The sequence below is a fragment of the Dermochelys coriacea genome, chromosome 7, assembly GCF_009764565.3.
Source record: "Dermochelys coriacea isolate rDerCor1 chromosome 7, rDerCor1.pri.v4, whole genome shotgun sequence".
Classification (NCBI taxonomy): domain Eukaryota; kingdom Metazoa; phylum Chordata; order Testudines; family Dermochelyidae; genus Dermochelys; species Dermochelys coriacea.
The window spans coordinates 104,748,938-104,762,635 of NC_050074.1; the positions used below are offsets into that span (position 1 = coordinate 104,748,938).

Genomic DNA, 13,698 nt, shown 5'->3' on the forward strand with positions numbered 1-13,698 from the left:
CTACCTGAAAGGGGGTTTCAAAGAGGATGGCTCTAGACTGTTCTCAATGGTAGCAGATGACAGAACGAGGAGTAATGGTCTCAAGTTGCAATGGGGAAGGTTTAGATTGGATATTAGGAAAAACTTTTTCACTAAGAGGGTGGTGAAACACTGGAATGCGTTACCTAGGGAGGTGGTAGAATCTCCTTCCTTAGAGGTTTTTAAGGTCAGGCTTGACAAAGCCCTAGCTGGGATGATTTAACTGGGACTTGGTCCTGCTTTGAGCAGGGGGTTGGACTAGATGACCTTCTGGGGTCCCTTCCAACCCTGATATTCTATGATTCTATGATTCTATGATTCTATACAGAGGTAGATCTCAAATTCAACTGCCATTTCTGTGTTGACAATTGTTTGCACATGAGATTACCCAGAGATAAGGTGTAGAAAAAGAGAAGAGAAGGGCACCAAGGATGGATCCCTGTGGAACCCCCATAGAAAGTTGTTGGGGGGAGAGGAGGATCCTCCAGAGAACATGCTGAAGGAGTAATGCGAGAAGTAGGAACAGAACCATGAGAGGACAGAATCACAAAAGACAAGATTTCAAGAAGAGGAGCATGGTTGACAATGCTGAAGGTGGCCTACAGGTCAAGGAGCTTGAGAATGCAGTACTGCTTCTGAGCTTTGGCTAAGAGAAAGGCCAAGGTGAGAGACACAAGGTGGTCCAATAAAAGGTATTCCCTCACCCACCTTGTCTCTCTAATATTCTGAGACCAACACAGCTACAATTACAATGCACACAACAATTAATGACTTTGGCAACGAGAGTTTCAGTGAGTGGTCACACAATGAAATAAATGGGCAACAGGTTTAAGACAAACAAAATGAAGTAATTCTTCACACAATGCACAGTTCCTTTTGTGGAACTCTTTGCTAGCGGTTGTTGTGAAGGCCAAAACTATAACTGGATTCAAAAATGAATTAGATAAGTTCATGAAAGATAGGCCCATCAATGGCTATTAGCCAAGATTATCAGGGATGCAACCCTATGCCCTGGGTGTCCCTAAATTTCTGACTGCCAGAAGCTGGGAGCAGATAACAGGGGATGGATCACTTGATCCATGCCAAACCAACCTAATCTCCTTTTTTGAAAAGGTAACAGATTTTTTAGATAAAAGAAATGCAGTGGATCTAATTTACCTAGATTTCAGTAAGGCATTTGATACCGTGCCACATGGGGAATTATTAGTTAAATTGGAGAAGATGGGGATCAATATGAACATCAAAAGGTGGATAAGGAAGTGGTTAAAGGGGAGACTGCAACGGGTCCTACTGAAAGGCAAACTGTCAGGTTGGAGGGAGGTTACCAGTGGAGTTCCTCAGGGATCTTTTTATTACTGACCTTGGCACAAAAAGTGGGTGTGCGCTAATAAAGTTTGCGGATGATACAAAGTTGGGAGGTATTGCCAATTCGGAGAAGGATCGGGATATTATACAGCAGGATCTGGATGACCTTGTATACTAGAGTAATAGTAATAGGATGAAATTTAATAGTGAGAAGTGTAAGGTTATGCATTTAGGGATTAATAACAAGAATTTTAGCTATAAGTTGGGGACGCATCAATTAGAAGTAATTGGTAGATGGGTATAAACTGGCCACCAGGAAGTTTAGACTTTAAATCAGACGAAGGTTTTTAACCATCAGAGGAGTGAAGTTTTGGAATAGCCTTCCAAGGGAAGCAGTGGGGTCAAAAGATTCTGGTTTTAAGATTCTACTCGATAAGTTTATGGAGGAGATGGTATGATGGGATAATGGGATTTTGGTAAGTAATTGATCTTTAAATATTCAGGGTAAATAGGACTAATCCCCTGAGATGGGATATTAGATGGATGGGATCTGAGTTACTATAGAAAATTCTTTCCTGGGTATCTGGCTGGTGAATCTTGCCCATATGCTCAGGGTTTAGCTGATTGCCATATTTGGGGTTGAGAAGGAATTTTCCTCCAGGGCAGATTGGAGAGGCCCTGGAGGTTTTTCGCCTTCCTCTGTAGCATGGGGCATGGTTGACTTGAGGGAGGGTTCTCTGCTCCTTGAAGTCTTTGAACCATGATTTAAGGACTTCAATAGCTCAGACATGGGTGAGGTTTTTCATAGGAGTGGGTGGGTGAGATTCTGTGGCCTGTGCTGTGCAGGAGGTTGGACTAGATGATCAGAATGGTCCCTTCTGACCTTAGTATCTATGAATCTATGATATTGCACTATTCTATTCATTCTCTTTGAAACATCTGGCATTGGCCACTGTTGGAAGACAGGATACTAGGCTAGATGGACCATTGGTCTGACCCAGTATGGCCATTCTTATGTTATATTGAGTGCAAGAGGGGGAAACCAGATTGGAGAGGATCTAGGCTGGAACTGGAAGAGAGGAACTCCAGACAGCAATTGTAAACAACATATTCAACGAACTTTGAGGTGAAAGGAAGAGGGTGGTAGTTGGAGATGCAAATAGGATCAAAGGGAGGGGGGTGGCTTTTTTCTGTTCGGTTTTGTTTTTAAGATGGAAGAGACTAAAGCATGCTTGTATTGTGAGGGGAAAAAGCCAGAGGAGAGTGTGAGGTTCAGGCAAAAAGTAAGGGAGGAGATGAGAGTAGGCGCAAGGGAGATCAGCAGATGGAATAGGGCCACTGGAGTGTTAGAGGAGCAGCGCAGACAAGAATCTTCTGTGTCTGTGATAGGGAAGAAAGAGGAGAGAGTTGTTGAAAAGGAACGGAAGGCAAGCTGAGCACGAGAAAGATCATTTATTTTGTCAATTCTCTTTTTGAATAAATTTACAAGATCCTGTGTGGAGAGAAGTGGAGACAAGATGGCAAAAAGGTGGCTGAGACTACAGACATGGGATTCTCTCCCCAGATTTCCTAGTAGGAACCTTACACAAAAATAAAAATATTCCTAAGCAGCACTTGCAAAGGACTTGTGGGTTTCCCAATTTGTCTAAGTTTCATCCATTAGCAAATTATTGCAAATGGATTAAATATTATAGAGCTATTTCAATTAGCATATGCTAACTTAGAGCTCACAGAAGTCCCTTTTAGTTGATGTTAACTGAAAAGAAAACCTCCAACGCTTTTAAAATGAGAGGGATTTTTAAGTGAAACAAGTTTGCACAAATATGGTAATAGCAAGTTGAAAGAGTTATTGTTACTCAGGATCATGAAAATGAAAGTAGAGGAAAGAAGTTGAAAACATAAGGTAGATGTTGAATATGCTACAGTAAACCAAATTCTCATAATGAAAACATTAAAGAGAAATTGTGGATTCATGTTTAAATGTTATTGCATAATGCCACCACAGAAAATACGAGCTTACATAATATTCATTATGAAAAGAAATGTTTTAAATGCTTGAATTTAATACAAGAGATTTTCAAAGCAAAAAAGAAACCCAACCCCCACGCAACAAGTTATACCAAACTATTGTATTTCTGCAAGCCCTACAAATATCTTTATTTGGAGATAATGGTCATCTTATGCTAATACTTTTGAGAGTATAAACGACAGCTATTTTATCTGTTAAGCAAACAGTAAATGTCTGAGTATTTATCAGAATGTTTAATTATCAAAGTAAAAGAGGAGGCTCTATTTTTAAAGCAGGAAAGGTTGGTCCCATAACAATGTTATTCCACTGATAGTGTTTTGGGTATACAAAAATGCCTCATTTAAATGCAATTATTTTGTCGGAGGGTCGTTGGCATAGTAAATAAGTGATTGTCCTCATACCATTACTGACTTACTGAATTTCAAATAAGAATATTAGGGAACAGACCTCTTGTAGGAGCTTTGAGACAGCAAGTCAGGGAACAGCTTGGTAATGGGTCTTCCTCGCAACTATAACCTAGATACTAATATTTGACTAGGCGTGGGTATAAGCTACTAGAATGCTCTTCCCCTATTGCTAACGTGAGTTAGATATAGTAAAATTTACTGTAATGCATTCAAATAGGCTACTGAAGTGGTCCTCGTCATGCTCTCATTCAGGTCAATAGCAAAACTCCGACTGACTTTATGGGGACAATATTATGAATGATTGGTTTTAGCAGCTCACCATTTCAATTTTTTCCTCAAATGTAAAATTATTTGGGGTCCCCCAATTTTCTTTTCCCATCCTCTTTGCTTCTCACCTTTCCTCAGTGCTCTTCTGTCCATCTGTATCTTTGGGTATGTCTACACTGCAAATAAAAACTCGAAGCTATTTGTACTTTATTCACTCAGTTGTCACAACTTCCTTTAAGCTATTAGCAAACAGCCAAAGTGAAATGAAGTTTTCTTAAATAATTTAACTAAATAAAAGATTAGTAAAAACAAAACAAAGTTACTGTATCATAAGCCATTTTCTTAATCAAGATACCATTACAAAACTGAAGAATTATTGAACTATAAACTGCACATACCTCAGAATCGGACACAACATCCACATCATTTCCAACTGAGTCAATGAAGTCATATGCCATGCCAAAGCTATTTAAAAAAAATTAGAGGTTTAAGCCATTGCATTTTGACATTTAAAACTTAACTGCTTGTTCCTCAAAGAACTTAGTGCCTCTTTAAGAAAACCCATTCTTTCATAAAAATTAAAAAAAAAAAAAAAGAGAGAGAGAGAGAGAGAGAGAATCTACAGAACCATTACAAAGTAAAACGGGATCTGAGCTTTAAATGCCACAAAATCATTTTGAAGTTACAAGTGGCTTCAAAGAAACAACCTTTAAATTGTTCTTGAAATCCAGTTTTCAGTCATTACAAAACACATTTTTAGAGAGATGAGGGCAACTATACAAGATGCTTTATTTGTTTTGTAATGGAAAGGAGGCAAGTTGCAATAAATGTGTTAGCATATCATGAAAAGTGATTATTTGCCAGAAGGGAATAAACATTCATTTTCCAAAAGTTTCTGTTCTTTGAAGTGATTAAAACTGGAGGAGCTAAGCCCAGTTTAAGAGCTGGACTTCTTCCTTTTCTTAATTTCCATTTAAGATAATGTTTTATGGAAAATGACTCAGCAACAGGACAGCCTAATTTTAAAAAACACAACATCCTTACTGTTTGTCTGCCTTATTTAAAACCTTATCTCTCCAAGTTGCATGTAATTCAAAGAAGAGAGTTTTCTATGTAGACCACTTTTTCAAATTAAGCTAGGTGGCACATTCATCTCAATGTGACCAGAGACATTCACACAGCCCTGAACTGGTGCTTTAACTACTAGAATTTGGTGTTTCCCTGGAAAGTTTGTGCATTTCCATCTGTGAACAATTCCAAAATAAAAAAAGGCAGAGAAAGTAAAAACAGGAATTCACTAACCTACCTAATTAAAGCACATGTATTAATTCTGCCCACTGTTTAATGTTTTTTTAAAAATTCCCTGCTGCGCACAGGGTCCGCAAAAGTAATGTGCCACTTAAGCCCTAATTTGGCAATTTAAGAGGTGTGAGTCCTGTGCATAGTGATTTTCATCCTAGATGCCAATTTGCTTTGAGTGATTTTCACGCATTCAGCAGATCATCCCAGACTTGACACTGGCTGTGATACCAGAGACCTTTTTTCATTGCTGAACTTTCCTTGTCCAATTTCCAGAATATCAAACCACCATGTTTTACTAATTATTTTCCTTAGGTATTTGCCACCTATTTTTATTTTTAAAACATACATTTATTGTAGGCATGGCAAAAAAATTTCCATAAATGTGTCCATTCTTATTCCTGAATTTCCAAGCCCGCAGCCAATTCCTGATTAACAGTAAGGAGGCTACAGATTTGTTTCAGAATACTATTCCATTTCCTTATATGATCAAAGAGCAGAATTCCTATTATTACTCAGTCAATCTAGCTTGACCAACTGATACCATCCAATTGCAGGTAGTCAACATGAAGTGAGTTTGATTGTCTCAGTCCATTTGCCAGCATACACATCGCAAAATCTACCACCATAACTGGAATTCTTAATCACCTTCTAAGCAAGGAGGGATTAAAGCATATTGGGTGAGGGAAGGCAAAGGAGAGTGCAAAGACAGAGAAAGAAGGAGAAACAGAAGGGATAACAATAGGACAATTTGTAGTGATGTCAGTGTTACCTTGAAAATAGTTTGCTTTTCTTGCTGTTGCCAAGAATGGTTGTTCCTGCTGGCCCCAGTTTGGCGCTTTCACGTAACCAATTGGCAGGTGGAAGTTTCAAATCAGTCTTCTCTTGAAGACGGGCAAATGCTGCTTGTGGTGGGGCAGATGAATATTTCACCACAGCACTGCTTTTTACTTCGTTGCCTCCAAGAAATAACACTGATCCCTAGTTTGCAGAACAGAAATTAGAGTCCTTCATTATAAATTAGTTTCTTAAAAAGTTATTAGACTTTATTTGATGTCAGTTCAATTCCATTAACTGACTATACTAGGAATACAATTAACAGGCCATTTTCTACTCAACTTAATTAAGGCCTAATCCTGTAAAGATTTACATGTTTAACTTCACACATTGTGAGAAGTTCCACTGACTTCAGTAGTATTCTTAAGCTTATGCTTAACTTTATGTACTGTGAGAAATGCTACTGAAGTCAGTAGAACTTACCACAGAGCATAAAATGAAGCACACGCTTTATAAATCTTTGTATGATTTAGACTAAGAAAACATTTTGCAGATCTCATTACAGATTAAGTATAATAGTGAAAAGCATTATGTGCTGACAGAAATAAGGGTTTATAATTAGATTTTTAACTACCATACCTCAGTCCTGGTGTAAATATACAATTACTAACACAACTGAAGACAGGGTATTACACGTCAGACAACCTTAACTACATGTGCTGCTATGTGCTCCGCTTAAATTAGTGCCTTTCATTTTAAGCCTCCCAAAGTGTTTTATATCTATATTCAGAATATGTATCATTCCCACAAGATTAGTAATAACCAACCTGTATCAGCATATCACAGAACATCTAAACATCAGAAGAAAAAACAAACAGCAACATAAATGCATTTTAAGTATTACCACATAGAAAACTGAAACAAGCCCTCTTTCTGGGGTTCAGCTGTTTTGCAATGTGCCAGTTGCTCATTTTCTACTCCAGAGGTTACTGCTTTGTAGCAGTAATATGCATGCTGTGTGTAGGAAAGGTCCTGATTCTGCAATTGAATCTGAGTGAACAGACCCGTAAGCCCAGGCAGACCCCCAAAGACCTGAAGTGGGGCCTGTCCACGTAGGTCTCTTTACTAGAACTTCTGGTTTCCCAACACTGCATACAATAAGTGTAAAGTCTGAATATGCAACAGTCATGCATAGCAAAAGTAACCAGTAATCTCTTATGAGACAACAAACATGCAAATTCTTTTAGACAATACCTCAGAGTAGTCTCATCTTGTCTACACTGGGATTTCTGACACTCTGGGTATAGCTACACTGGAAACTTCAAAGCGCTGTTGCGGGAATGCTCCCACGGCAGCGCTTTGAAGAAGTGAGAGTATGGTCACGCGCGAGAGCTCTCCCAGCACTCCTGGTAATACACCTCCACAAGGGGATTAGCTCCCAGTGCTTGGAGCCTGCCTACGCTAGCGCTTTAAAGCACTCAGACTTGCTGTGCTCAGGGGGGTGATTTTTCACACCCCTGAGCCAGCAAGTTACAGCGCTATAAAATGTAAGTGTAGACAAGCCCTGAGTGTAATTACACCATGCAAACCCCTACTCTAGACAATTTATACTGGTACAGTTTAGTTTAATTTGAAACTGAAGCGAACTTCCCCAGATCAGATCTACACTAGGGATCTGCACCAATGAAGCTATACTAGAAACTGACATCCTAATTTAACAAGGCTATTTTTAATCTGTCTTATACAGAATCAAATACTCTGTCAGTGCATAGCAAATAAATAATAAAAACTGATTACCCTGTAGAGCCAATAATTTGTAATATTCCTTTTTATTAGAAAGGTTAGCAACCCTGAGTTTAGTGAGATCAAAGGGACTCCTATATTTAATTTCTAATGACTATTTTCAGAGGGCGAGGCTTTGCAACTCAATGGGGCACACAAGCATAGATACCAACAGTTACAGTATGGCTAAACACAACAAAGATTCAATAGCCATGCCCCAAACCCTAGTTTGGGCTATTGCATTAAAATACCAAAGAAATATTAAGAAGAGTAGGATTTGGCGGGTGTGGGGGAAGGAAGAGGGAAAGTCAGAGCGAGGAGAAGGAAGACAGGCAAGAAGGGGAAACGGTTTGAAGGGGGGGATAGAGAGAATTTAAGGCTATGCTGGTTTCTTTATTGAAAAAATCCAAATGGTGGCTTTGGAGAGCTCCTCTTCTTTCCTCTGCAGCTCAGGCACCACACTAATACACAGAGTAATTTGGCATACTATGAAGTTTGCAACTGTGGTAGCAGTTCATTATTATCCTCACAGGGTATGTCAGTTTACTACATGTTTGCACTGTTTTAGCTGTGTTGGTCCAAGGACACAAGGAGGATGAGGTAATATCTTTTATTGGCTCAACCTCTGTTGGTGAAAGAGACAAGCTTTCAAACTATACAGAGCTCTTCTACGGGTCTGGAAAAGGCACTCAGAGTATCACAGCTCCCAAGGTGGAACAGATGTCAAACTGCAGTATAGGTAGCAATGCACCCCACCTACTAAACCGACTGAACTGTACCTAAGGGGTGTTCTCTAGAAGCCATTCCTACTGTGATAGGAGAGAAAGTGAAGCTAGATGTGTGGTGCTCTACGTTTCATTGAAAGAGAATGGCTAACAAACCCTAATTGCATAGAAGATGCTTATTAATAACTGCCACTATTTAAAAGATCACCTTTACAGGTTTACCCTGAAACCAGGTCACCTCTATGAAGCAAAATCCAATGAAAGAAATTGAACGCAGTAGCGATCATCGCATGGTGCAATGTTGACAAGATAAATAGATGTCTATTTTATCTAAATTTAGCATATTTTATGGAAGTACTTTACAAGCTCTCCCTCATCCTCAAGAAATATATTCCCAGCAGCTCCTCTGGAGTAGGCCCATATTTGTTTCCCCTCTTCAAGACAGGGGAGAGCCGGTTTATTCACAATCCCGCTGGCGATAAATTATATCAACGTAAGTGGTAGTGTGTATGAGCCCTAAGTGCAAAGTAAGGAAGAGGAGCATAGTCTGAGCACACTCAAATTCCTTCTAGACACTGACCCTCTGACTTTGGGAAACAGACTTAACCACTCCTGTTTTCCTGTCTCCATGCATCCGATGAAGTGGGCTGTAGCTCACGAAAGCTTCTGCTCAAATAAATGTGTTAGTCTCTACGGTGCCACAAGTCCTCCTTTCCTCTTTCTAACTGTAAGGCGGGGCGCTGAAGGCGGACCCCGAGGCAATGGGAAACCGCCACCGTGCCGGAGTGACACCTGGTAATCCGACCGGTGCAGAGCCGGCCGCACGCCCAGGCCCCCTGGCTTGCTGACACCCACCGCCACGCACCTCCGGGGGAAAACGTGGGCGATACCCCGGCTACGGACACAGGTGCGAGTCCGCAGGGCAGACACCCCGGCGTGCGTGTAGACGGGGGAGAGGAGCGGGCGCCCCAGCTCCAGGACCTCGGGTGTGGGAGCGGAGCCCACAAGCGGGCCGGGCCCCAGCGAACCGCGAGCTGGCTGCGGGCTCGGAGCCCCGGGGCAGGCTGCTGCCGCTCACCTGCTTGAGCTCCTCGGGGTCTCCCTTCAGCGCGACGGGCCCCCCTAAGTCGCTTCCCGCGGCGGGGCCCGCTTCAGCACAGGCTCCCTGGGGCGGGGGAGCCCCCGTGCCCTCCATTGGCTCTGTCCTCGCAGCCAGCCCGGCCCCGGCGGGGGAAGAAGCGGGAGGCCGCGGCTGCCCCCAGCAGCCGCGGAGGCCGAGGGGAAGGAGGAACGGAAATCTCGCGGAGAAGGCTTCTTCTCGCGGGACTTGCCAGGCGCAGCCCTCGTGTACGCTCGCGGCTCGCAGACGTGCTTCGGCACAGGCGTCTTTGGCCGGGGCTGTCCGCGCGCCGCGCACGGGGGCTTCAGCGAAGGCTGCACTGTGGGGAGCGGCTTGTGTCATGTCCGTGCCTGTGGCCCTCGTAAAAGTAACAGCAACGAGTCCGTTGCATGTTGGCGAGCGGGGAACTGGCGCCCGTGTGTGCAAAGTGTGCAGCAGCCAGCAAGAGAATATCATCATGCCATAAATCCATGGTATGCCCACACCTTGAATACTGTGTGGCGTTCTGCTCGCCCCATCTAGAAAGAGCCATATTAGAACTGGGAAAAGTAGAGAGAGGGGCAAGACAAATGATGGGGGTATGGAAAAGCTTCTGTATGAGAGGTTTCAGAGTAGCCGCCGTGTTAGTCTGTATTGGCAAAAAGAAAAGGAGGACTTGTGGCACCTTAGAGACTAACAAATGTATTAGAGCATAAGCTTTCGTGAGCTACAGCTCACTTCATCGGATGCATTTGGTGGAAAAAACAGAGGGGAGATTTATATACACACACAGAGAACATGAAACTGAGTTTATCATACACACTGTAAGGAGAGGTTTCAGAGTAGCAGCCGTGTTATTAGAGCATAAGCTTTCGTGAGCTACAGCTCACTTCATCGGATGCATTTCCGATGAAGTGAGCTGTAGCTCACGAAAGCTTATGCTCTAATAAATGTGTTAGTCTCTAAGGTGCCACAAGTACTCCTTTTCTTCTGTATGAGGTGAGTTTAAAAAGACTGGGACTGTTCAGTTTAGGAAAGAGGTGACTGGGGGTGGAGGGGCATGATGGCTATACAATCATGACTGGTGTGGAAAAAAGGGAATAGGGAATTGTTTTTTACCCCTTTGCATATCACCCAATAAAATTAATAGGCAGCAGGTGTGAAACAAACAAAAAGAAGTACTTATTGAACTCACTGATGGGGGTGTTGTGAAAGCCAAAAGTATAACTGTTCAAAAAATCAAGTATCGGGGCAGCCATGTTACTCGGTATCCACAAAAACCACAAGGTGCCACCAGACTCCTTGTTTTGGGGTTCAAAAAAGAATTAGATAAGTTAATGGAGGGTAGGTCCATCAATGGCTACTAGCCAGGACGGTTAGAGATACAACCCCATGCTCTGAGTCTTCCTAAACCTCTGGCTGCCAGCAGCAGGGACTGGACAACAGGGGATGGATCATTTGATAATTTCCCTGTTCAGTTCATTCCCTTTGAAACATCGGGCACCAGCTACTGCTGGAAGACAGGATATTGGGATAGTTGGTCTATTGATCTGACCCAATATAACTATTCTTGTGTTCTTACAGTAAGCTATCTCCATGAGCTTCCTTCATATTAAAACTAATGGCATCCAAATTATTTCTTTGATCTGTAATTACCAGACATTCTTTAGCAGATGCTTACAGAAGTTACAGTACTCTGACTAGTTTCAGAGTAGCAGCCGTGTTAGTCTGTATTCGCAAAAAGAAAAGGAGTACTTGTGGCACCTTAGAGACTAACAAATTTATTAGAGCATAAGCTTTCGTGAGCTACAGCTCACTTCATCGGATGCATTTGGTGGAAAAAACAGAGGAGAGATTTATATACACACACACAGAGAACATGAAACAATGGGTTTATCATACACACTGTAAGGAGAGTGATCACTTAAGATAAGCCATCACCAACAGCAGGGGGGGGGAAGGAGGAAAACCTTTCATGGTGACAAGCAGGTAGGCTAATTCCAGCAGTTAACAAGAATATCAGAGGAACAGTGGGGGGTGGGGTGGGAGGGAGAAATACCATGGGGAAATAGTTTTACTTTGTGTAATGACTCATCCATTCCCAGTCTCTATTCAAGCCTAAGTTAATTGTATCCAGTTTGCAAATTAATTCCAATTCAGCAGTCTCTCGTTGGAGTCTGTTTTTGAAGCTTTTTTGTTGAAGTATAGCCACTCTTAGGTCTGTGATCGAGTGACCAGAGAGATTGAAGTGTTCTCCAACTGGTTTTTGAATGTTATAATTCTTGACGTCTGATTTGTGTCCATTCATTCTTTTACGTAGAGACTGTCCAGTTTGGCCAATGTACATGGCAGAGGGGCATTGCTGGCACATGATGGCATATATCACATTGGTAGATGCGCAGGTGAACGAGCCTCTGATAGTGTGGCTGATGTGATTAGGCCCTATGATGGTATCCCCTGAATAGATATGTGGACAGAGTTGGCAACGGGCTTTGTTGCAAGGATAGGTTCCTGGGTTAGTGGTTCTGTTGTGTGGTGTGTGGTTGCTGGTGAGTATTTGCTTCAGATTGGGGAGCTGTCTGTAAGCAAGGACTGGTCTGTCTCCCAAGATCTGAGAGAGCGATGGCTCGTCCTTCAGGATAGGTTGTAGATCCTTGATGATGCGTTGGAGAGGTTTTAGTTGGGGGCTGAAGGTGATGGCTAGTGGCGTTCTGTTGTTTTCTTTGTTGGGCCTGTCCTGTAGTAGGTGACTTCTGGGTACTCTTCTGGCTCTGTCAATCTGTTTCTTCACTTCAGCAGGTGGGTATTGTAGTTGTAGGAATGCATGATAGAGATCTTGTAGGTGTTTGTCTCTGTCTGAGGGGTTGGAGCAAATGCGGTTATATCGTAGCGCTTGGCTGTAGACAATGGATCGAGTGGTATGATCTGGATGAAAGCTAGAGGCATGTAGGTAGGAATAGCGGTCAGTAGGTTTCCGATATAGGGTGGTGTTTATGTGACCATCGCTTATTAGCACCGTAGTGTCCAGGAAGTGTCCGTAGTGTCTGGCTATGTAGACTCCCTCCTCAGGCCCTTCGTTACCAGCACTCCCAGCTATCTTCGAGACACCACCGATTTCCTGAGGAAACTACAGTCCATTGGTGATCTTCCTAAAAACACCATCCTAGCCACTATGGATGTAGAAGCCCTCTACACCAACATTCCACACAAAGATGGACTACAAGCCGTCAGGAACAGTATCCCCGATACTGTCACGGCTAACCTGGTGGCAGAACTTTGTGACTTTGTCCTGACCCATAACTATTTCACATTTGGTGACAATGTATACCTTCAAATCAGCGGCACTGCGATGGGTACCCGCATGGCCCCACAGTATGCCAACATTTTTATGGCTGACTTAGAACAACGCTTCCTCAGCTCTCGTCCCCTAATGCCCCTACTCTACTTGCGCTACATTGATGACATCTTCATCATCTGGACCCATGGAAAAGAAGCTCTTGAGGAATTCCACCATGATTTCAACAATTTCCATCCCACCATCAACCTCAGCCTGGACCAGTCCACACAAGAGATCCACTTCCTGGACACTACGGTGCTAATAAGCGATGGTCACATAAACACCACCCTATATCGGAAACCTACTGACCGCTATTCCTACCTACATGCCTCTAGCTTTCATCCAGATCATACCACTCGATCCATTGTCTACAGCCAAGCGCTACGATATAACCGCATTTGCTCCAACCCCTCAGACAGAGACAATCACCTACAAGATCTCTATCATGCATTCCTACAACTACAATACCCACCTGCTGAAGTGAAGAAACAGATTGACAGAGCCAGAAGAGTACCCAGAAGTCACCTACTACAGGACAGGCCCAACAAAGAAAACAACAGAACGCCACTAGCCATCACCTTCAGCCCCCAACTAAAACCTCTCCAACGCATCATCAAGGATCTACAACCTATCCTGAAGGACGAGCCATCGCT

General features: G+C 42.7%; 1 protein-coding gene across 3 annotated transcripts in view; it reads right to left on the minus strand.

Moving 5' to 3' along the window:
* The window catches only part of EDRF1 (erythroid differentiation regulatory factor 1), a 50,070-nt gene extending 40,134 nt beyond the window's left edge, over positions 1-9,936 (minus strand). For all 3 annotated transcript variants that reach the window (XM_038409343.2, XM_038409340.2, XM_038409346.2), the window contains exons 1-3: positions 9,688-9,936; positions 6,098-6,306; positions 4,425-4,491 (exon numbers count right to left, since the gene is read on the minus strand). In XM_038409343.2, coding sequence (XP_038265271.1) covers positions 4,425-4,491; positions 6,098-6,306; positions 9,688-9,804 — 393 coding nt within the window. In that variant the 5' untranslated portion in view covers positions 9,805-9,936. The remainder of the gene's footprint in view (positions 1-4,424; positions 4,492-6,097; positions 6,307-9,687) is intronic.
* Positions 9,937-13,698: the final 3,762 nt, after the last annotated feature.